Source organism: Hordeum vulgare, chromosome 6H, assembly GCF_904849725.1.
Source record: "Hordeum vulgare subsp. vulgare chromosome 6H, MorexV3_pseudomolecules_assembly, whole genome shotgun sequence".
In the NCBI taxonomy this organism is placed as follows: domain Eukaryota; kingdom Viridiplantae; phylum Streptophyta; class Magnoliopsida; order Poales; family Poaceae; genus Hordeum; species Hordeum vulgare.
In genome coordinates, this window is record NC_058523.1 from 232,653,573 (window position 1) to 232,677,436 (window position 23,864).

General features: G+C 47.6%; 1 protein-coding gene across 1 annotated transcript in view; it reads left to right on the top strand.

The window, feature by feature from the left end:
• LOC123401162 (ran-binding protein M homolog) overlaps positions 1 to 17,646 on the top strand; it is a 32,413-nt gene extending 14,767 nt beyond the window's left edge. The window contains exons 8-11 of the mRNA XM_045094892.1: positions 16,342 to 16,410; positions 16,615 to 16,674; positions 16,805 to 16,891; positions 17,040 to 17,646. Coding sequence (XP_044950827.1) covers positions 16,342 to 16,410; positions 16,615 to 16,674; positions 16,805 to 16,891; positions 17,040 to 17,318 — 495 coding nt within the window. The 3' untranslated portion in view covers positions 17,319 to 17,646. The remainder of the gene's footprint in view (positions 1 to 16,341; positions 16,411 to 16,614; positions 16,675 to 16,804; positions 16,892 to 17,039) is intronic.
• Positions 17,647 to 23,864: the final 6,218 nt, after the last annotated feature.

Consider the following 23,864-nt stretch of genomic DNA (forward strand, 5'->3'; position numbering starts at 1 on the left):
AACGACGATGTTTCTCAAGAATGTAGCACTCTGAGCCGAATACTTGAAATTATCCAACTTGGGGTTTGTTACCGGTGAGCAGCTCGTATGCCGTTTTACCAAGAAGCTTGTGTAAGTAGAGTCGGTTCGTGGCATGACAAGCTGTTTCCACGGCTTCTGCCCAAAAGTGTCTTGGCATCTTGTATTCGTCAAGCATCGTTCTGGCCATCTCTATGAGAGTCCGGTTCTTCCTCTCAACAACTCCATTTTGTTGAGGTGTGTACGTCGCCGAGAACTCATGTGAGATGCCCTCTTCGTCAAGAAAAGTATCCACATTAGTTTTCTTGAACTCCGATCCGTTGTCGCTTCGGACTTTCTTGATCTTCACTTCAAACTGATTTTCGGTTTTCCAAGCGAAGTTCTTGAAGATCTTTTGTACCCGCGACTTATCATCAAGAAAGAATACCCACGTAAACCTGGAAAAATCATCAATAATGACTAAACCATAAGAATTTCCATCGAGGCAATCAACCTCCGTAAATAGCACATTGAAACCAAAATCTGCTAATCTAGATACGTAAAGAAGATTGTAGCCAAGGGATTCAACAAGCATGTCATTTTGAATGGAACTATCATGAGATATGACCACCTTACCGAGACCAAGTACCTTACCCCTTGGAGTTGTCACCAAATGTCACATACCTTCGTGGTCCATGGTTTGGTGTGATCTCATGAAACATGTCTTTATCTTCGGTCATGTGATCGGTGCATCCATTGTCAAGTATCCACTCCTTTCCTTTGGTCATGTAGTCTCTAAGGTTTGCCATAAGACTTAGGCTCCTCATGGTCTTCTCATACTTGATGTCAAGCTCTTTGTCTTCATCGTAGTAGCCATGCTCCACATTGTGATCGTCAGAGGGAATATCCTCGTCATAAGAATCAAGAATTTCATCAGAAATTTGACTATGACAATGTTCATGTTTATGCATGCGAATGGCTTCAAGAATGATATTATTAATGGTGATGACATCTCCTTTAGCACGCATGAGGTCATGAAGCTCAAATAGACATTTATCAAAATTAGAATATTTGGCTTCATTTTGTGAAAGGTAATGGATTTTTGGAAAAGGATATCAAGATTTTTTAATGAGTAGTCGCGATATCTTTTCTCCGAATCTTTCCACATGATATAAGCACATTTGAAGTTCTTCATTTGATTAAGCACATTTCTTGGTAGTCCTCTAATGATGAGATTAACAGTTTTATGGTTACCAAGCATATTAACTTCATCATCATGAGAAGGATGTAAGGGATCAATGGGAGGCACATAGGGATATTCAACATACTTGCGCAAATGGAATTCATTGAAATATCAAGCATTTCACCTTTCCATTGTTTATAATACTCTCCATTGAGAACATATGCACTTTGCAACTAAGATTCCCCAAACTAGACACATCCATCTTCCTTCAATGGTGATTAAACCAAGGCTATGGAGACCAAAGCTCTGGTACCAATTGTTGGATCACTAGAAGGGATTCTAGAGGGGTGTGTGTGAATAGACTACTTGCACAAATTAAATCCTAGTCTTTTCCAATTTTAATGGTTGGCAGATTTTAGTAATTCTAACATGTCTTGTGCATCCTACACATGCTAGTCAACATATATGGCAGCGGAAAGTAAAGACATGGCTTACGTCCACCATGGCTTACGTCCACCATGGCTTACGTCCATCCACAGGAGTCTATGAATATGCGGCCTTGTCTATTCCACCATGGCTTACGTCCACGAAGGACTAGCCTCATTCGGGGTAGATCTTCACGAAGTAGGCGATCTCCTCGCCTGTACAAATTTTTTGGTTCAACTGCACAACACGTAGGAGGCTCCCAAGCGACACCTAACCAATCTAGGAGGCACTGGTAGGAAGTATTAGTATTAGTCTAGGAGTCCTTATTAGTCTATTAGTATTAGTCTAGGAGTCCTTATTAGTCTATGTTTACTTTCCTTGCACCTCAAGTCATGTGTAATATATATATGCCCCTTGGGCCTTCAATATAGATAAGTTGCTTTCCTAACATGGTATTAGAGCCTAGGTTCAGGTCTCCGGACGCTGCAACTCGTCTTTACGATCCAACTTTTTTTTCTTCCTCGGTCGATCTGTTCTGGGTCGATCTCGTCTTCTCCCGTCTCGCGCTGCCTCGTCTCCCGCATCGCCGACTGGACGCGCACCCGCTCCTGACGTGCTGCTGCTGATTCTCCGCTGGTTCCCGTCGGGGTTTCGTGCTACTGCTGGTGCTGCTCCCGTGATCTTTGCTGGCAGTCAGATCCCGTCGTCACGCAGCCGCCGTCGTCCACACCTGCAGCTGCTTCGGGTTTCTGCCAGATCGACCTGCAGCTGCTTCGGGTTTCTGCCAGATCAGGCCTCCTGGTCAAAGCTCGATCCCGCAGCCGCCGCTGTCCACACCGGCTGCTGCTTCAGATTTTCTGCTAGATCGTGGTCTCCTGGTCAACGCTAGATCCTGTGTTGTTTCTGCCAGATCGATACAGACACGGGCAAAGCGCTGCTGCCTTCCTCCAACAACCGTGCATGCTGCTGGCTCCCGATGCCTCCTGTAGCGTCGCCCCGCATGGCTCCTGGATCGGGTGCCTGCACTGGCCGCTACTCCCTCCAGGATGTACGCCGCCGTCAAATTCCAGGTCGCGGACCCCACTGCTTCCCTCCGACCGGAGCTCCGGCGACCTCCACTGTTGGCCAGTCGTCCCTGGCCGCCGGCTTCCTGTGTCCCGCGTTTCCTCACTGCTACCCCGCCCGCGTGTGCTCCTCCTGGCTGGCTGCTGCTCTGTTCCTGCACATCCATCTGCATGCGTGTTGCTCCCCTCCTGTTGCTACATGGTGCTCCTATTGGCCACCGCTGCCTCTGCTACACACGTGCTGCTTGCTGCTGCATGCTACCTTGTCGTGGCGTGTGCTGCTTAGCTCCCGATTGCATGCTCTGTTCCCGCACGTCCAGCTCGCGTGCTACTGCTATTCCCTTCGCCATGATATTATTTTTTCTCTTCCGCTGCCATCATCCCTAGTCTAGTTTTTTTTTACATTTTCCGCTGCGTCCACCAAATCCGTCGATGTTTTGTGTTATCACGTCATGCGAGTCCACCATACCTTTGTCCGTCGGCCTTTTCTTTGGTCCTGATCCTTTCTATGCAACTTTTGTGGCCTATGTGCCCTTGTTGTTTTCTATAGGATTTTCTGGACTTCTTTTGCATTGTCGATCTACGTCCATCATGCCTTATCCGCCGGGCTTCTTTCGCCGACGGTTGTCGTGGACTACGATTTTCTGCACAATGCTTTTTTTTTTCTTGATGCGCCATCTTCTTTTGATAACCCATCTTCTCTTGATACTTATCTTGTATCTTCAAGTGATGCGGTGTCTACCTCTGATGTGCCATCTCTTCGTTATCTCCTTCGGCGACTCGACAAGTTTTGAAGACTCTTCATGCTACGACGACACTCTCAAGACGCGGATTTGGATTGTCATTTTTTTTAGTATTACACTTCTTCAAATGCAATACTATTGCATACGCTTTGCATTTGAGGGAGGGTGTTAGGAAGTATTAGTATTAGTCTAGGAGTCCTTATTAGTCTATTAGTATTAGTCTAGGAGTCCTTATTAGTCTATGTTTACTTTCCTTGCACCTCAAGTCATGTGTAATATATATATGTCCCTTGGGCCTTCAATATAGATAAGTTGCTTTCCTAACAGGCACCACCCTTCAAAAGGTAATAGATGCGGTAGAACGATGAACTCCTTGCTCTTGTGCTTCAAAAGATAGTCTCCTCAACACTCAATCACTCTCTCACAGATTTGGCATGGGTAGGAGAGATTGATTTGGTGGAAAGCAACTTGGGGAGGCTAGAGATCAAGTTTCTAATGGATGGATTGGAATATCTTGATGTCAACACATGAGTAGGTGGCTCTCTTTCAGAAAAATGAATCTGTTAAGTGTATGTGTGTTCTGAGTGCTTCCTCCGCGAATGAGAGTTGGTGGAGGGGTATATATAGGCATCTCCCAAAATCCAACCGTTACAACATTATTGCCCAAGTCGGTGACACCAAAATCGGTGGTACCAAGTTGCACTAAATGTGGCAACTTCTGAATTCTCGGTGAGACCAGTATATTAATCTCGATGGTGCCGATTTGGTGACCTAGGACAGTTTCCAATTCTCGGTGAGACCGATTTCAAAACTTGGAATTTCTGATTCTTGAAATCAATAGACTAGAAAGTTGGTCACCGACATTCGGTGGCACCGATATGAAGGTTGGTGGTACCGAGAGATTAGGGTTTGGCAAAGGTTCTGTCACTGAAAAGTAGGTAGGGCTGAAATGGAATTCTTGGTGGCACCGATTTTGATATGTAGGCTTTGGACAGAGATTTTATGAGAGAAATGCTGAGTATTTTTGGCGGCCATCTCTAATCACTTGAGCAACCAATTCATCATAAATACCTCACCCCTTTTAATAGTATTGGCCTTTCCTATGGACTGAAAAGTGATTGCTCACAAATACAAAATGTAGAGTCCTCTTGCTTGAAGCTTGACCAATCCCATTCCTTTCCTTGCATCAAGGGGTTTCTACTCATAATCCTTTAGCCAATGCTTTCTGTGGACTATATCCAAAATATACTAGGTAAAAGCATTAGTCCAAGAGACAATGTATGTTGTCGATCATGAATTATCAAAACCACCAAGGGAGCATATGTGCTTTCAACGGTAGAGCAATAGGAGTAGCTAAAGGTGTATTCCTGGAAGCGAGGTGATGGTGTTGCACCAGCTCAAATTGGTAGTGTGCCGAGGTGGATAGGAGAGCAAGAGGAGCAGCTAATGGTGTATTCACATAAGTGAGATGATGGTATGGCAATCACAGTGAGCAACTAGATCAGCCATTGATGGAGCAACAAGGTAGTACTGATGCAATTTTCATCCCCTCTGATGGGACAAGGGTCAGTTGCTACTGAAGGGTCAATTGATAGGCCAATTGCTTTGAGGAAAACTACTCGAGCAACAATAGGATACCCTAATGACATTGGAAATTATGTTTCCTATGAAGCATTATCTTCGGCCTACAAAGCATTTATTGCTTCTCTTCGGTCTGTGTCAATTCCGACTAACTTGAAGAAGGCAAAGGAGGGCTCAAAATGGTGCATGGCCATGGTGTAGCTGGAGGCTCTATGTAAGAACAAGACATGGGTACTACCACCTTGTAAATAAGGCAGTCAACTGCAAGTATACACTAAGAAGCAAAATGCAGAAGGAAAGATTGAAAGGTATAGAGCGCGACTTGTGGCGAGGGGGTACAGCCAGACCTACAACATTGACTATTATGAGATATTTTCTTCAGTGGCAAAGATAAACATTGCGAGGATTCTGATCTCATGTGCAACAAAATTTGGGTGGTCTTCACATCAGTTCGATGTGAAGAATGCTTTCTTGCATGGGACCTACAGGAGGACTACATGCCTCCTACATGGAGATCCCACCTGTGTTCTCTACTTCTGAGACTGCTGGCAAGGTATGCAGGTTAAAGAAAGCTCTTTTATGGGTTGAAATAGTCTATGAGAGCATGGTTCGACAAGTTCAGGTGTGATGTATGTAATATGAGGTATGTGCAGTGTAATGGTGATCATACGCTGTTCTAGGGAAGGAAGAAATCACTGTATTTGCTATATATGTGGATGATATTATTATCAAAGGGGATGGACAAAGGAAAAATAGCAAAACCGAAAGAGTTTGGGTAAGGCCTTTGAAGTCGAAGATCTGTCTCGACTCGAGTAATAACTCGGTACAGAAGTATTCAGGTCTGTAAAAGGAATAGCTCTTTCTCAAATAAAGCATACCTTGGGCCTTCTTTGTGATGTTGGCATGTTGGGCTGTCGAGCCGCTTCAACCCCAATTGACAAAACCATAAAGTGACTGCCCACCAGACGATCTCGTGGATAAAGAAAAATATCAATGGTCGGTGGGAGGATTGTTGTGCTAAGGTTCATGCACTAGCCAACGCAACCAAAAGTCCGAACTGATGGAAAGGGCTAGGCAATCGACATATACACTTCAACACCCCCTCTCACGTGTGATGCAGAAAGTCAACACGCGGACAAACTCAGAGGTATGGCTCAAGAGGCCTATACGCGGACACATAGGGGGCGGCAACAATTTTTGAATAAACTGCGAAAGCCAGGACTTGAACTCAAGACCTTAGACCCTGATACCATGTTAAGCTTCATGCATTAGCCAACGCAACCAAAAGTCCAAACTGATGGAAAGAGCTAGGCAATCCACATATACACTTCAACATGTTGTACTTGTGTCATTCATGACCAGACGTTGCATTTGCAGTAAGTGTTGTGACTGGATACATGCATGAGCCTAGAAGTGAACATCTTGAGGCAGTACATAGAATCTTGAGATACTTAAGAGGTACTACTGGGAAAGGACTGTTGTTCAAGAGTTGGACACCTTGCTGTAGATGGTTATTGTGATGCTGATTGGGCTAACTGCCTGGATGACAGGAGATCAACTTCAGGCCATGTTTTTGTAGGATGATATTAGTGTCTTGGAGAAGCAAGAAACAGGCCATGTCTCAGGGATGAGTGAGTTGTTATGGTCAAGAAATATATTATAAGAGCTGAAGATATCAAAGACCAGAGAGATATGTTCTTTATCGATGAAAACCTGGATGCTGGGATTATCATGTCATGTGGGGCAGGAATTATTGCCGCCGCCACAGGGTCCAGGGTCCAGCCGGACCATCTTCAGGAGATAAATCCTCATATTAGTATTTTTTTTTCTAGGTCTTGTTAGTCTGATGGTTTGGTTTTTATGTGGGTCGTTCTATTTTGGTCTCTCCCTTTTAGTCGCTAGCTGTGCTGTAAAACAAAGGCAGTCCCCGTGTAATAGGTCATCAAAGAAATAAACAGAGAAAAGGAAACGTTTGTTAGGAATAAGCAACTTGTATTCCCATGAGGCCATAGACCGGTATATATACATGTACAGGTGATGGACTATATGCAGGAAACCCCTCATATATTGGGATAAATACAAAAGGTTACATGACTTATATTATAACTCTAACACCCCCCCTCAAATATCATGGTGGATGAACAACACTGAGTTTGGAGAGATAAAAGCCATGTTGTGCTCTAGTCTGGGCCTTCGTCAGGAAATCAGCCAACTGTAACTCGGAAGGCACATACTGAAGAGCAACAACCTGATCCTGCACAACATCGCGCACATAGAAAGCATCAACACCAATATGCTTGGTGAGCTCATGCTTCACAGGATCGCGCGCAATGCTAATAGCACCTGTACTATCAGATAAGAGCAGAGTCGGTGTAGTGACAGAAACACCAAAATCCTGAAGTAACCACCGTAACCAAGTCACCTCCGCCGTCAAAAGAGCCATCGCTCGCAACTCAGCCTCTGCACTCGAACGGGAAACTGCAACCTGTTTCTTCGTCTTCCAGGCAATGAGAGAACCACCAAGAAAAACACAGTAAGCAGAAAGTGAACGGCGATCTGAAGGATCACTAGCCCACGTAGCATCCGAATAGGCCTGAAGCTGTAAAGAACTGGAGCGAGGAAAGAATAGACGGTGAGAGATCGTGCCCCGAAGATATCGGAGAACACGGAGGAGATGACTATAGTGAACCGATGTGGGAGCAGAGACGAACTGACTCAGAATATGAACCGGATAAGAGATATCCGGACGAGTGACAGCTAGATAAACAAGACTGCCAACAAGATGACGATAACGCGTCGGGTCAGGCAGGGGATCAACATCAGTAGCAGAGAGGTGAACATTGAGCTCCATAGGAATCTCAACAATGCGCTCATCAGTAAGAGAAGCACGAGCAAGAAGATCCTGGATATACTTTTCCTGGGATATAAAGAAGCCATCAGAGGTAGAAGAGACTTCAATCCCAAGAAAGTAGCGAAGAGGTCCAAGATCAGACATAAGGAACTGCTCACTAAGGCCGGCCTTGACAAAAGCAATATACTCGGGGTCATCCCCAGTGATGACCATGTCATCAACATAGAGAAGAAGAAGAGTCCGACCACGAGGAGAAAGGTGAATAAACAATGCTGGATCATGAACACTGGGTGAAAAACCAGCGGCAGTCACCAGAGAGGCAAAACGCTCAAACCAGGTGCGTGGGGCTTGCTTAAGGCCATAGAGAGAGCGACGAAGACGACATACCATGCCATCAGGAACATAATACCCAGGTGGTGGCTGCATGTACTCCTCACGCAGCTCACCATTAAGAAAAGCATTCTTAACATCAAGCTGAGAGATAGACCAGTGGCGTGTAGAGCCCACGGCAAGAAGTGTACGAAGAGTGGTCATATGAGCCACAGGAGCAAAAGTCTTGTCATAATCACGACCATGCTCCTGCTGAAAACCACGAGCCACAAGACGACCTTTGTGACGCTCAAGAGAACCATCGGAGCGAGTCTTAACCTTGTAGACTCACTTACAAGTGATGGGACGGACTCCGGGAGGAAGGGAAACAAGATCCCACGTACCAGTGCGTTCAAGAGCAGCAATCTCCTCTGCCATCGCAAACTGCCATTCAAGATGAACAACAACCTGATGATAAGTAGTTGGCTCAGGAACAGCAGCACCAGCGGTGGAAAATCCAAAGCGATCAACAGGCGGACGAGGACGAGAACGCAAGCCATAAGTAGGCTGAGACGAGGATGACACATCCAGAGAGGCATCCACAGAACGTGAACGACGAGTATAACACTGAGGAAAAGATGGAACAATGGAAGGAGGAATCGCCAAGATAGAATCCGGTGTAGAATGGAACAATGGCTGAGACGAAGAAGTCACCGGAGATGAAGGTGTAGAATCCGGTGACATGCTAGGCGAGGAGACCGTTGAAGATGGTGGCGACAAATCGACTGGAGGTGGAGAAGCAGAGGGAGCGGAACGAATAGGCAAAGGCTCAACAGGTGTAATAGGTGTGTCACGAAAAGTGAGGAAAGAGATATCCTCCACTGAAAAGGTCGAGGAAGATGGGCGTGGGTAGAAGGGACGAGACTCATCGAAAGTCACATCTCGAGAGATACACATCCGACGACCAATAGGATCCCAACAACGATAGCCCTTATGCTCATCACTATAGCCTAAGAAGACACACTCAACAGACTGAGCGGTCAGTTTGGTGCGTTCGCGGGGGGTAAGAAGAACATAGCATACACAACCAAACAAACGAAGCATGGAATAATCGGAAGAACGATAAAAAAGACGCTCGAAAGGAACACCACCCTGTAGAGCAGCGGAAGGCTGTAGATTGATCAGACAGGTGGAGGTGGAGACGGCCTCAGCCCAAAAATGAGGCAGGAGAGAGGCAGCAATCATCAATGCACGAGCCGTCTCAAGAAGATGACGATGCTTGCGTTCAGCCACGCCATTCTGAGCGTGAGCACCAGGACAAGAGAATTGAGAGGGAGTCCCTTGCTCAGCAAGAACACCACGCAACATCTTAGAGATATACTCGCCAGCGGAGTTAGCACGGAACACACGAATGGGAGAAGAGAACTGAGTATGAACCATGGCAGCAAAACGCTTATAAATGGACAACACCTCACTACGAGAAGTCATGAAATAAAGCCGTGTGTAACGAGAGAAGTCATCTATGAAAATAATATAGTATTTATGACCCCCTTTCGAAGCGAAGGGAGCCGGACCCCATACATCGGAATGAACTAAATCAAAAGGACGCTTAGACACTGACTCACTATGTAGATATGGTAACTGAATCTGCTTGCCAAGACGACAACCCTGACACTCTAAAGAGGCATCTCCTGAGACAGACCCCAGAAGACCTCGACGAACTAACGACGACAAACGAGAACCACACAGATGACCAAGTCGATGATGCCACTGCCGGAAGGAACCAGCAGCCGAGGCGACCAAAGCAGAAGAACTGGCGACAGAGTGGGCAACGAAAGGAACATGAAGCCAGTCCAACTCCCAAAGACCCTCAAAATCACGGCGGCGAGGACCAGCCCCAACCAGAGTGTGCGTGCGACGGTCCTGGACAGAACAAGAGTCAAGGTCAAGGATGACACGGCAACCAGAATCAGCAAGTTGACCAGCGGAAACAGATTCATGGTAAGTTGAGGAACATGAGCTACATCAGGAATAGAATAAGGAGTGGTAAGAGTGCCTCTACTAACGACAGGAAGGGGAGTACCATCAGCGGTGAGGACATGAACAGGAGAATCAAGCGATCGAAGAGAGGACAGAGTGGAAGAATTAGAAGTCGTATGAAAGGAAGCTCCAGAGTCCAGAACCCATGGGGATGTACCTGACTGTGTAGAAGGTGGTTGCTCAGTGCGGGAAGCCTCAGTCACAGAACCAGCAGTACCCGTCAAGGAAGAACCTGAAGCAACGAGCAGACGCTTAAGTCTCAGAATATTCTGCTCAGTCAAAGCGATGGCTGAAGCTGTCGAGGTAGATGACGAAGTCTCTGTAGATGATGATCGTGCCTTGCGCAAGTGTTTCTTCTTCGTGTAGCAGTGGGACTCAATATGACCATCATTGTTGCAGTAGCCACAATGTGGACGGGGGCGACCTGAGCCTCCAGAAGGAGTGGGCAAGAGCGGCGGAGCACTCGAGCGAGAAGGTGTCGTTGCAGCAGGTAGCGTAGAAGGAGACCGAGCAGCGAGCACCGAGGGAACCTCCAGCAAACCAGCACCACGTAAGCGAGTCTCCTCAGCACGAATCTCAGAAAGCTCCTCCATGAGAGAAATACGGCCACGAGCAAACAACTGAGCACGTCGGGGCTCAAACTCCTTACGGAGCCGAGACAGGAACTCGTAGACGCGATGAAACTCCAAATCGGCCTGGACAGCCTGGCAACAGGGGCAAGTGCGACAACCAGCACTGCGGAGAGAATCAAGCTGGCGCCAGATAGCAGAACTCTGTGCGTAGAAGTCATCAACAGTAGAGTCACCCTGCTGAAGAGCATGCTCCTGACGGACCATAGAGAGGTATAAGGCATCACCCGAGGGCTCATAGCACTGACGAAGGCGAGTCCACATCTCAAACACAGTAGGAAGGCCCAGAAACTCAGAGGCAAACTGAGGCAGAACGCTAGCAGTGAGAACAGCTGCAGCACGAGCATCATCATCAAGCCACTGGGTGTAAGCAGACAGAGCACCATGATACGTCTGAAGAGCCTCCTCATAAGCCAAAGCCTTCTCATCGTAAGCACGGATAGCGGCCTCATCAGCAAGCTTAGCCGTATCCTTTGCGGCCCGAGGAGCATCCGCAGGAAGAGCCGGTGGGGTCGGTGGAGTGGGAGCCACGGGAGGAACCGGGCATGGCGGACAACAGACCTCGCCAGAAAGAAAACCCCATAGGCGGATGCCACGCATGTGAATGCGCATGAAGCCAATGAACTCGGTGTAATTCGTGCCATCAAAGATCACCGAACAACGAGGAACAACAACGTAGCCAGATGAAGCAGACATTTTGTTTTTTTTGTTTTTAGTCAACGAATCGCGTCAGACAACAGGACTCGATCTGGCGATGGGGGAGCCGCCTTGATCTGGGAGAGCAACGAGACCTCGATCTGGAGAGCCTTGGACGCGATCTGGAATCGCTCTGGAGGCCCCTGCCTTGATCTGGAAAGCCTCAGACCGATCTGGGCGAGGGGCGGCGCAATCTGACGAGGAGCCGCGTGAGGGAGCGGCCTCGAGCTGGCGATGGGAACCGCGTCCCAGGAGAGCGAGCGGCCTCGAGCTGGCGATGGGAACCGCGTCCCAGGAGCGGAACAAGGATCTGGCAACGTACACATGATCGATCTGGAGAGCCTCGATCTGGCTGTGGCGTCGGCTGGTGGGAACGTCCGCATGAGGAGAGCCGCGTCCGCTGATGGGAACCGCGTCCGAGGGAGAGGCCTCGATCTGACGAGGAGCCGCGTGAGGGAACCACAGTCGACTCTTTCTGGAGCCGCCTCGACGCGGTATGAGGGCCGGTGCTGAACTGCTGATCGCGAGCCCACGACTAGGCGAGCGGGATGAGACGAATGGGATGAGGTGAGGAAGATTAGATCGGGAAGAGCACGAGTTGCGCGTGCAAAAAGAACCTAGGCTCTAATACCATGTTAGGAATAAGCAACTTGTATTCCAATGAGGCCATAGGCCGGTATATATACATGTACAGGTGATGGACTATATGCAGGAAACCCCTTATATATTGGGATAAATACAAAAGGTTACATGACTTATATTATAACTCTAACAAGGTTTACCTCCGGAATCAATCTATCCCCTGGCCGTCACGATGCCCAAGCTTAAACTCCCTGGCCCTCGCCCTTCTACCACCCACAACTATTCCCTCCGTAACCTAGGTCGTGACAACTTGGTATCGGACTTACCGGTCCTCGGCTCTTCCCCACTGCCGACCACCATGGGCCTTCCTGGCAGAGATTACAAAGCTCTTGGATCCCTGGCAGAGATACAAAGCTCTTGGACGAGAAGTTTTCTCTGCGGAGGAAGGAACTTGTGGACGAACTGCAGGGCACCATCCTCGTGAAATTTGAGGCCTCAAGGAGCAAGCAGGAGCCAACTGGCTGGCTACCATCCTCATGAAATTTGAGGCCTCAAGGAGCAAGCACAGCTGAGATGAGAGCGGCGTATGAAGGGACTCGGCTACAACTGCGGCGAAAAATTCACCCCTGGACATTGCTGCAAACTTATTTTTGCATGTTATGTGGACGTTTCTGACACGGAGGAGACTGATGCATCGGTTGAAGTCTCTCTCCATGCCCTCATTGGCATCCGATCTGCAAACGCCATGCAGATTTTGGTGGATGTCGCGGGCACACATCTCATAGCTTTTGTAGATTCTGGGTCTACTCACAACTTCATCTCCGAGGAGGTTGCATCCTGTGCTCGGGTTCCTGTAACCAAGCGCGCCAGGAACGTGTCTGTCGTGATATGGCTGTGATTTGTAACCAAGAGCGCTTTGTGATCACCTATTATGCGCTCGCTCTCAAGGGGTTTGATGTGGTCCTCGACATTCAGTGGCTGCGCTAGCCTGACCAATTTACTGGGATTTCTCCAGGCTGACCATGACATTTTGGAGGCACCATCATCAGGTCACATTACATGGCGAGGCACTATTGAAGTCTGGGCCGGGGCTGGCTTCTTGCACTGTTCACGAGCTCCTGCCTGGGCTGCTTGAGGAGTTCCGCAACCTCTTTAGCAAGCCATGCAGCCTTCCACCTCCCCGACATTGGGATTGTTGCATCCACATGGTGGTACACCCATACCGCTATCCAGCAGTGCAGAGAGATGAAATTGAGAGGCAATGCATGGAGATGTTAAAGCATGGGTTGATCCGGCCAACCAAATCAGGATTCTCCTCACCGGTGTTGATTGTAAAGAAGCCTGACAAATCTTGGCCTTCTGCATTGACCACAGTGCACTTAATTCTGTGAAGGACAAGTTCCCGATCCCAGTTGTCTAGGAATTGTTGGACAATCTACATGTTGCATGTTTCTTCACTAAATTGGACTTGCATTTCGGCTGTCACCAAGTCCGCATGCATGTTGATGACATCCATAAGACAGCATTCCGCACTCACGAGGGCCTCTTCGAGTTTGTGCTTATGCCTTTAGGCTGACTAATGCACCAGCCACCTTCCAGGCACTCATGAATGAAGTCCTCCGGCCCTATTTGTGACTCTTCGTTCTTGTTTTCTTTGATATATTCTTATCTATTACAGTCCCTCGTGGCTTGATCATTTGCGTGCAGTATTCTAGTTGTTACAGGAACATCAGCTGGTTCTCAAGCATGCTACGTGCACCTTCGGGGCACACAAGGTGGCATACTTGGACCATGTCATCTCTGAGGGAAGCATTGCCATGGATCCAGGCAAGGTTCAAGCTGTGGTGGACTGATCAAGGCCTAAGTCTATTTGCCATGCGGGGCTTTCTTGGTCTTGGAGGCCACTACAGCAAATTAATCCGCAACTTTGGCTCCAGTGCATCACTCCTTACCTAGCTCCTCAAAAAGGAATCGCTGGACCGACGAGGCAGAAATTGCATTCCAGACACTCAGGGTAGCACTTACTCAGGCACCGGTGCTACACATGCCTGAATTCAGTAGAGAATTCATCGTCTACTGTGACACATGAATTGCAGGGTTTTGGGCAGTGCTGCACCACGGTTTGAAGTACCTCCTTGATCAACGCTTGCCCACTATCCCTCGACACCACTGGGTCAGCAAGCTCCTCGGTTATGATTTCTCCATTGAGTTCCACCCGGGCAAGCTAAACATTGTGGCTGATGCCTTGTTTCGCCTGGAGGAAGACCAGGGACTGATGATGGCACTGTCTAGCCCGTCCTTCATGCTTTTTGACACATATGGCCACAGACCGAGCACTGGTGGAGTTGCAGCAGCAGCGTGCGGCGGGTGACCTCGGGCCTCCTTGGGGCTGCACTGATAGCCTTCTCACATATGTTAGGATGCATCTACATCCTGCCATCCTCTCCATTACTTTCCACCATACTTGGTTTAGCGCATGACGTGAGCCATGAGGGGATTCAAAAGACGTTGCACCGCCTACGTCATGACTTCCATGTGCCAGTGGATGACTTTGTGCGTGCTTGCCCAACCTGCCAACGTAATAAGTCTGAGCATATGCACCCCGACCTCCTCCTGCAATCCCTACCAGTCCCCTCTCACATCTGGGAAGATATTTCTATGAATTTTGTGAAGGATCTTCCACGGGTGCATGGCAAATCAGTCTTTCTTTCAGTGGTGGATCGATTCTCCAAGATGACACACTTCATTCCGCTTGGTCACCCCTACTCGGCAGCAACAGTAGCTCATGCTTTCTTCACCGACATTGTAAGGCTTCACGGCCTACCAGAGACGAGATAGTATCTGATCGAGGCCCTGTGCTTACAAGTCAGTTCTGGTCAGAACTCTTCCGCCTCTCCGGGGTTCAGCTCAACATGAGCTCTGCCTTCCATCCGCAGTCTGATGACCAAACGTAGTTTGTCAATCGTGTAATTGCCATGTATTTGCGATGTATGACCGGCGATCGTCCACGCACTTGGCTCCAGTGGCTACCTTGGGTAGAATTCTGCTACAATACATCCTTTCATACCGCCCTCAAGACCACTCCATTCAAGGTTGTTTTTGGCTATGACCCTCCAGCTCTGAGGTCCTATGATACTGGGGCAGCCCACACGCAAACGGTTCCTTACTCCAAGATCGAGATGAGTTTATTGCTGATGTCCGGGACCGTCTTCTCCAGGCCCAACAAAGTGACAAGAAATATTATGATGTCAAGCACTGTGAAGTCTCCTTTAATGTTGATCAGTGGGTCTGGCTCTGCTTACAGCACCGTCCAGTGGCATCTTTGACAGGCTCTAGCTGTGACAAGTTAGATCACAGTGGGAGTGGGTTCAGTGGCTTACAACTTGCAGCTTCCCCTCCCAGTCCTGTCGTGTAGACGTGTTTCATGTTAACCAGCTGAAGGTCTACCATGGCGAACCACTAGCTGCACCTCCTCTGCTGCCAGCAATACATCATGGAAGGGTCATTCCACCACCTCTTCAAGTCCTTAAAGTCCGGCCTGGCCAAGGTATTCGTCAGCTCCTAGTCCGCTGGGAAGGAGCAGCTGCTTCTGAAGCTTCCCAGGAAGATATGGCAGAATTCAAGTGCAGATATCCCACTTTCAAGCTCGAGGACGAGCTGTTTGTCGAAGGGGTAGTGATGTCATGTGGGGCAGGCATTACCGCCGCCACTACAGGGTCCAGCCGAACCATCTTCGTGCGATAAATCCTCATATTAGTGTTTCTTGTTTTGCAAGTCTTCTTAGTTTGGTAGTTTGGATTCTGTGCGGGTCATTCCTTTCTTTTTGTGTCTCTCCCTCTTAGTTGCCAGCTGTGCTATAAAGCAAAGGCAGTCATCGTGTAATAGGGCAAAGAAATAAACAGGAAAAGGGGAGGTTTACGTCCGGAACCAATCTATCCCCCAGCCATCACGGAGCCCAAGCTTAAGCTTCCTCGCCCTGGCCCTCCTACCACCCACAACTAACTACCCCTCCATAACCTAGGTCGTGACATATCAAGATAGAGCATGTAGATTCAGGGCAACAGATTGCAGATTGCTTGTCTAAAGGACTGGGAACCATAGAATGTAGCTTAGCGTGTGACAAGATGGGAATGATATATATCTATCATCCCTCTTGAGGGGGAGTGTTGTATGGGAAGCCCTTTTTTGGTTTCTGGTGTGATTCCTGCCTTCTAAAAACAGTTCATTTGATTTCATGAAGCTCATCATGAATGGGGATATCGAATCTGCATTCAAAAGGCTTGAAGAGTGGTATCCACAGGTCTTAAAGGTATACTGTACTGTCATTTGCACACTTTGCTATCGTGGTTGCTCAATTTTTTCGTGCTGCGACCAAAATTATATATGTGCTCTGATCAATGAAGTACTGTGGACATATCGTTTGTTTCCTTAACATCCTATTTACAGTTTTCCATAATCAGTATCCTGGAAAAGGTTTCCACTCTCTAAAAAAGTAACGATTTTTTTATCGCAGGACGAAATATCAGTTATTTGCTTCTTGCTTCATTCTCAGAGATTCATAGAATACATCAGGGTAATTATCTGAAATTCTGAATTCAGTTGTAGTTAGGTTTGCATGCAAACATTTTGTACTGGGCGTATGAGCAATTAGTATTTATCATATATTGTTTCAAAGTTGATTGTCAGTTTTTCTCATGCATTAGGGTGAGCAACTGGAGGGTGCTGTAAAATATGCCCGTGCTAACCTGGCCAACTTTTTGACACACAAAGCTTTTGAGGGGTTGCTGAAGGTAAGTAATTCTATGGACTTTTAGATGGTTCATTCTTGTTTTGCCTCCTTGGCCATAGCACGTTGCTTTGAATCTTCAACTGTGCTGAGCTATATACATACTGTACTTTGTATTGTTGTTTGAAAGAATGAGTATTTTTCTGTTGCAGGAGAGTGTGGCCCTGCTTGCGTATGAGAAGCCTTCAGAATCTTGCATTGGATATTTGCTGGAGTCCCCACAGCGTGAATTTGTAGCAGACGCAGTGAATGCCGCCATCCTGTCGACGAACCCCAAAACGAAGGATCCAGAGAGCTGCCTTTACTCGTGTCTGGAGAAGTTACTGAGGCAGCTCACGGTATGCAGCTCTGAGCTACGTGCGTTCAACAGCGATCAAGGGGATGTCTTCTTACTTCATAAGGAGACGTATGAAAGATCCAGGCGTCCCTAAGGCACATCGAGCATACATATGAGCAGTGAACTCGGAAAAAATGGGATCCTCATTCTTCTTGGAAAGAAGAAACGTCACCTAGAATTGTGGACCATGCCATGAGGAAACATACACATTCTCCCCTGAGCGAGGCCTCATGAACCAAAATTTCGCAGCTTGGACATACCACTTCCCAGGAGTTCCTTCCCTGCAATGAGCAAATTTAGATTCACGTGTGATTTCAACCCCTTGGTGTTTTCATGAACTTGTTGGCTATGTGCAGTTAGACATTGTGAACTTTTGACATAAAGAGCTTGAACAGTACTGTACAGAATACCATTCTTGTTGACGTGCTATGTGTCCGCACCGCTGAGAGGCCGCCCCCTCCACCTGGCAAGACCATGGCCTTGCAGGACGCTCGGCCTGTTAGGCTGAAGAAGCCCAACCGTGGGCCAGAGTGGGTATAGGCCACACCCGCTGTCACCGACTACTTATCTCCATTCACAAGGGGGCATCCAGTGGTTCATGAACTGCTGCACCTGTTCCTCTCTCCTAGACCCCCCTTTCTTCCATTCATGCAACAACGCATGTAATCGAGATGGCTACCTGAATTCATGAGTGTTGTTGTTAGAGCGAGACATATGCTACTCGGTTCTTAACATCTGGTATTCAGAGCCTTTCGACCAACGCCCTGGTGGAGACAAGCCTGCAGAAATTGATCAAGGATTGAATCATCGCCATGGAGCCCTCCTTCATGACTACTTCGACAAGTTGAACGACCCTCAACACGATCCACTCCCACATCTGCTCCCACACCACCAAGCTTGACGGTCTGGTAGTGGCGACAAGATCCGGAGAGGCGCGTGGACCAGCTCTTTGGTGCGGCCGTCGAGCTACTACTCGCGCCATCGATGGGGCAACCAACGGTGGCGCTTGCGCCACCACTACCTACTCCACCAACGTCGTCGCGTGACCATGTCGGCACCAGCAAGGACGTCGGGGGCGATGCCCTCGGGTCTTTGAACCATGACCTCGACATTTTGCCGCGGGGATTGGCACCGACGTTCTCGTCGGTGGCCACCTCAGCCAACGGCCCGTTCAACCCCCAATTTCCATCCTCCTTGTCCTCGTCGTTTTGCCCACACCAATCAAATCCTCGTGGGAATCGGCCAAACCCACCCGTCGATCGCTTTTCCCTAATTCTCGGGCGAGAATCCACGCCTCTGGAAAACTTTATGCAAACAGTACTTCCACACATTCGTGATTCAGGAGAGGTATTGGGTCTCGATGGCCTTCCACACATTCGTAATTCAGGAGAGGTATTGGGTCTCGATGGCCATCCTGAATTTTTCGGGCTCGGCATCGGTGTGGTTGCAATCAGTTCAAAAAATACTTTCTGAATTTGATTGGGAACCGTTTTCTTCCTACGTGTGCATTCATTTTGGACGAGATCAACATCAGCTTCTCATTCGCTAATTTTACACCCTCACACAAACCACATTGGTTGGTGAGTACATAGAGAGATTTGAGGAAGTTATTAGCCGTTTGTCGTTTGTCTGCCTATTCTGATTCAATCCATCCTTACTATTATCTAACTTGTTTTTGTTGGAAATATGCCTTAGAGGCAATAATAAAATGATTATTATTATATTTTCTTGTTCATGATAATTCTCTATTGTTTATTCTATAATTATATTAACCGGAAACTATAATACATGTGTGAATACATAGACCACACCATGTCCCTAGTGAGCCTCTAGTTGACTAGCTCGTTGATCAATGGATGGTCATGGTTTCCTTACCATGGACATTGGATGTCGTTGATAACGCGATCACATCATTAGGAGAATGATGTGATGGACAAGACTCAATCCTAAGCATATCACAAGATTGTGTAGTTCGTCTGCTAGAGTTTTTCTAATGTCAAGTATCATTTCCTTACACCATGAGATTGTGCAACTCCCGGATACCATAGGAATGCTTTGGGTGTATCAAACGTCACAACGTAACTGGGTGACTATAAAGGTGCATTACGGGTATCTCCGAAAGTGTCTGTTGGGTTGGTACGAATCAAGACTAGGATTTGGGCCCACTCGGTAATACATCATCGTAATGAGCTCAATGTGACTAAGGAGTTAGTCACGAGATCATGTGTTATGGAATGAGTAAAGATACTTTCCGGTAACGAGATTGAACAAGATATAGGGATACCGACGATCGAATCTCGGGCAAGTAACATGCCGATGGACAAAGGGAATTGTATACGGGATTAATTGAATCCCCGACATCGTGGTTCATCCGATGAGATCATCGTGGAACATGTGGGAGCCAAAATGGGTATCTAGATCCCGCTATTGGTTATTGGACGGAGAGGTGTCTCGGTCATGTCTGCATGGTTCCTGAACCCGTAGGGTCTACACACTTAAGGTTCGGTGATGCTAGAGTTGTAATGGGAATTGTATGTGGTTACCGAAAGTTGTTCGGAGTCCCGGATGACATCCTGGACGTCACGAGGAGTTTCGTAATAGTCCGGAGATGAATATTTATATATGGGAAGTCTAGTTTCAGTCATCGAAAAAGTTTCGGGTTTTATCAGTATTGTACCGGGACCACCGAAAGGGTTCCGAGGGTCCACCGGGAGGGGCCACCTGCCCCGGAGGACCACGCGGGCTGAATATTGGTGGGAACCAGCTCCCTGGTGGGCTGGTGCCCCCCCAAGGGCTCAAGATGCCTAGGGTTGGGAAACCTAGGGCGTGGGGGCTCCTCCCACCAACTTGGCCGCTGCCGCTCCCTCTAGAGGCATCTAGGGTGGACGACCCCCTCTCTCCTTCCCCCTATAAATAGATGGTGGGTGAGAGAGCTGCGACACACCTGAACCCCTTGCCCCTCACGCAGCCCTACCTGTAATACCCCAGATGTAACCCTTGCCTTTTCTGGAACCCTTTCCTAATTTGGGTCATGATGTCAATGCTATGGAGTTATCATTTCATGTGTCCATTTCATGTTTTCACTTTTGCATCATGCCATTCATTGCATTCATGTATTCTCCTTTGTGTTGTTGTTGTTGTTGTTGGATCCATGATGAGTACATGTGATATGTGTGTGTGATGATGTGGTGATTGCAAAGCTTGGGTTTCAAACTTAGATAGTTTTCAAATTAGGTTTCAAACCCCTTCTTCTTTATTTCTTTGAGCTGATGTTTAACTTGCTCAAAACCTGTTTTAAAAATGCTGTTCATTTTGTAGATTTATCTAGTGTTTGAGGGGTACTGTTTTGGGTTTTTTAAAACTTAAATGATTGGGAGTTTAAATGCAAAAACAACATGGGTTTTCTGTTTTTGCATTTAAGTTATTTGTTCTAAAAATCTGGGTTTTATTTGTAACAAATAGGGCATAATTCCCTTATGCCCTATATGCCTTAGTTTTATATTTTTTCAAACACTGTGGAGCACTGGGCTTTTGCTTTCTGTTTGGTTTAATTAAAATAGGAAAACCCTGGTGTTATTTCTTTTCCTGTCTTGCGCTAGATAAGTAGTGGGCTTCCTTTTCTCTCCCTGGCCCGCCTCCTTTCCCCCGTGCCAGGCCCACCCGGCGACCCCCTCTTCTTCCTCCTCGGTGTCGTCACTTTGTACGACGCCACCTCCACCACTGATCTTATTCCCCCTTCGATCTGGTGGTTCCTAGCGCGCCTCCCGACGTCTTATAAGCAGCCAGGAGCTCCTCCCTCACAGCCCTAACCCATCTCCTCCCTCCTCTCTCTCCCTGGCGTCGTCAGGTGGCGCTCCCGAGCTCCCCTCCGCCATGGAAGGCCCCTGTTGAGGTCGTCGCCGGCGGATCATCGCCCTCGCCTCCTCCCCGACCCTGCCAGGAGCAAGAGGATCTCAGTGGGGATCCATTTTCGCGAAGAACCGACGCCGATCGCTCCTTCCCCGACGTCCACGGCGAATGACTCCTTCCTCTCCTCTCCGGCGAGCTCCTTCGGACCGGCTCGTCGCTCTGCTTCGTCTCCAGCGCACGGGATCCTCTCCTCTCCTTCCTCTCGGCGAGCAGCGCCTCTTCCCTCTCTCTTCCCCTCTCTAGCTGCGGCATAGGGTAGTGCTCGCTGTCGTGGTTGCCTTGTTCGGCTGCAGTAGAAGCAGAGCACGACAGCAACAACAGTTGCAGTAGGTAGTTGTCTTTGCGCCACCGTCGTGGTGCACCTCCTGGTGCGATCGAGACGGGGATGGAACCCCCGTGGTTCCCTCTTCTCCTCCATAGCGTTTAGCCGTCGTGTGGTCGCCGTAGTGTCGCTGGTGTGCCGTCGATGAGATTCCCTGTTCCGGTCGTGCTAGCCTGTAGGGAGTGCAGAGGGGGGTGCTCAAAAGAGCACCTTCCCCCTCACTGTCAAGCCCCCGTTCATAGCCCGACTGGTGTGTGTGTGGTCTTGATGCCACATGTCGCGGGTCCGAATCCCCGACGACCCTCCCCTTTTGCTGTTCTTTTATTTTCGGTGCAACATCATCATGTGAAGGGTTACCTGCTCTGTTGCTCCTTATATAGCAGAGACAGCTATGCTAGCAGGGTGGTAGCCGAAGGGTAGTGTGACCAGGGGGTCCTGGGTTCGATCCCAGTGGCTCCCCTTTTATTTTTGCTGCCATGTATTTTATTTTTTCCCTATTCCTTACTTGGGAAGCAAGTAGGCCTTGGGTTTTTAGCAAAACCAGTGGCATGTGCGTATGTGTGTTCCCTTGTGAGTGTATGTGTGCACTTGTGAGTGTGTGTGTAGATGGAGATGTGTGTGTATGTGTGTGTGTGTGTTACACACATACTTGTGCAAGTTTGCACAAACACATGAGTGTGTGATTGTGTGTAGTGTATGTGTGCACATGAGTGCATGAGTATGTGTATGTGCTCATATAGTGTGTGTATGTGCTTTAGTGTGTATGTGAGATGGTGTGGATATGCATATGTGTGTGTGTGTGTGTGCATGTGGGTGCACCCATGTACATGTGCATGAGGGTCTACCCACTCATGATGCCCATTCTCATGTGTGTGTGCAAGTGTACTCATGCACTTGTGAATGAGGGCTATCCCCTCATGCTTGCTTCTTTGGAGTTGTGATGAGAGTGGGCTTGTGTAGAGCATGTGTCGGTGTTGCTAAGTTGACTTGCACATGTGATATTGTTCCATATGTCTTATTGATTTCTATGTCGTTTTTCGAGCTAGCTTTGTGCCTACATGTTCCATTGAAGTACCCATGTATGGCATATGCTTTTGGGGTAGAATCATCCCAGGAATCCATTGGTGAAATCAGATTTCACTTGAGAGCAACTTCATAAACTGTCATTTTTTCTGTCTTGATGTAATGTTTAATGCCTTGTAGAATGTGATGCTTTGACCCTATGAGGATGAATCCTTTATGTGGCAGTAGTGGGTGAACCCCTCTACAACATGGAGTCTTTGTTTTCTTCATAGGAGTTTGTATGCACTTGTGGTGCCTTGTCAAAGTTGACACTTGGCTGAAACTGACAGCTTTGTGAAAATCTGTGATTTTCACTAAGTCTCAGAATCTGCTGTTATTTTCTTTCCTTGTTGTTTTGGTTGCACAAGCTCATGTGTTGGGAATCAGCCCATGCAATAAACTAAGGTTTGTAAGATTTTGTGTTTGTCTAGCTTCCTGTTAAATTTCATGCTCTTTCACTTCTTGTAGATATCATTTTGGAGGCTGCCAAAATGCTTCAGAGCATAAGGAGCTGGTGAAAATCTGAGATTTCACTAAGTCCCAGAATCTGTTATTTTTGTCCAAGTTTGTGTCCATAGATCTTCTCATGTGTGATGCCTTTGCAGTAACTTCTTGCTCAGTCTTGTAGAGCTTTTGAATGGCTTTTGCCTCATATCTTGTTTGGCTCATTTGGGTGGCTGTGGGAACTTTAAATGATGTGGACAAACTGCTATGATTCTGTTAAAAACAGATTGCATGTTTTAGTTGTTTTGAAGCTTGTGTGGGCATTGTTGATGGTGTGGTGTGTTTCCATGCACCAACCCACTTGTATTTGATTGTTTGATCATGTGGCAACCTGGTAACACCAGAGAAGTGCCATTGGAGTGTGCTTGTGGTTGATTTGAACCGTATGACTCCATATCTTGTTTTGTAGTTTCCGGTTGATCCGTAGCTCCGTTTTCTACGTTCTTTATATGTTTTTGCTTCGTTTTCTCGTGATGCACATGTTCATGCATGTCAAGATAACTTAGTATGAAGTTATGTCCAGAAGTTTATCAACTCATCTCATGCATCATATTGTTTGTTGCATCATGTTGTGTTGGTGTTCATTGGCTATTATTTTATCTTGGGTAGCATCGGGATCGGAGAGCGAGTACGTGGATTCGGGAGAGTACATGCAGGAAGATCAAGAGTTGTTCCAAGCTGAAGACATCACATGCAAGATGACCGTGACCTTCATACCATATCTAGCTTTGTTATGCTTAGAATCACGTTTCCTTGGATATATGCTCGTTGCCTACCACTTGATATAAATGCCTCGTGACATTGCCATGAAACCCAAACACCTTCCCCTCCTAGCTAATGTTG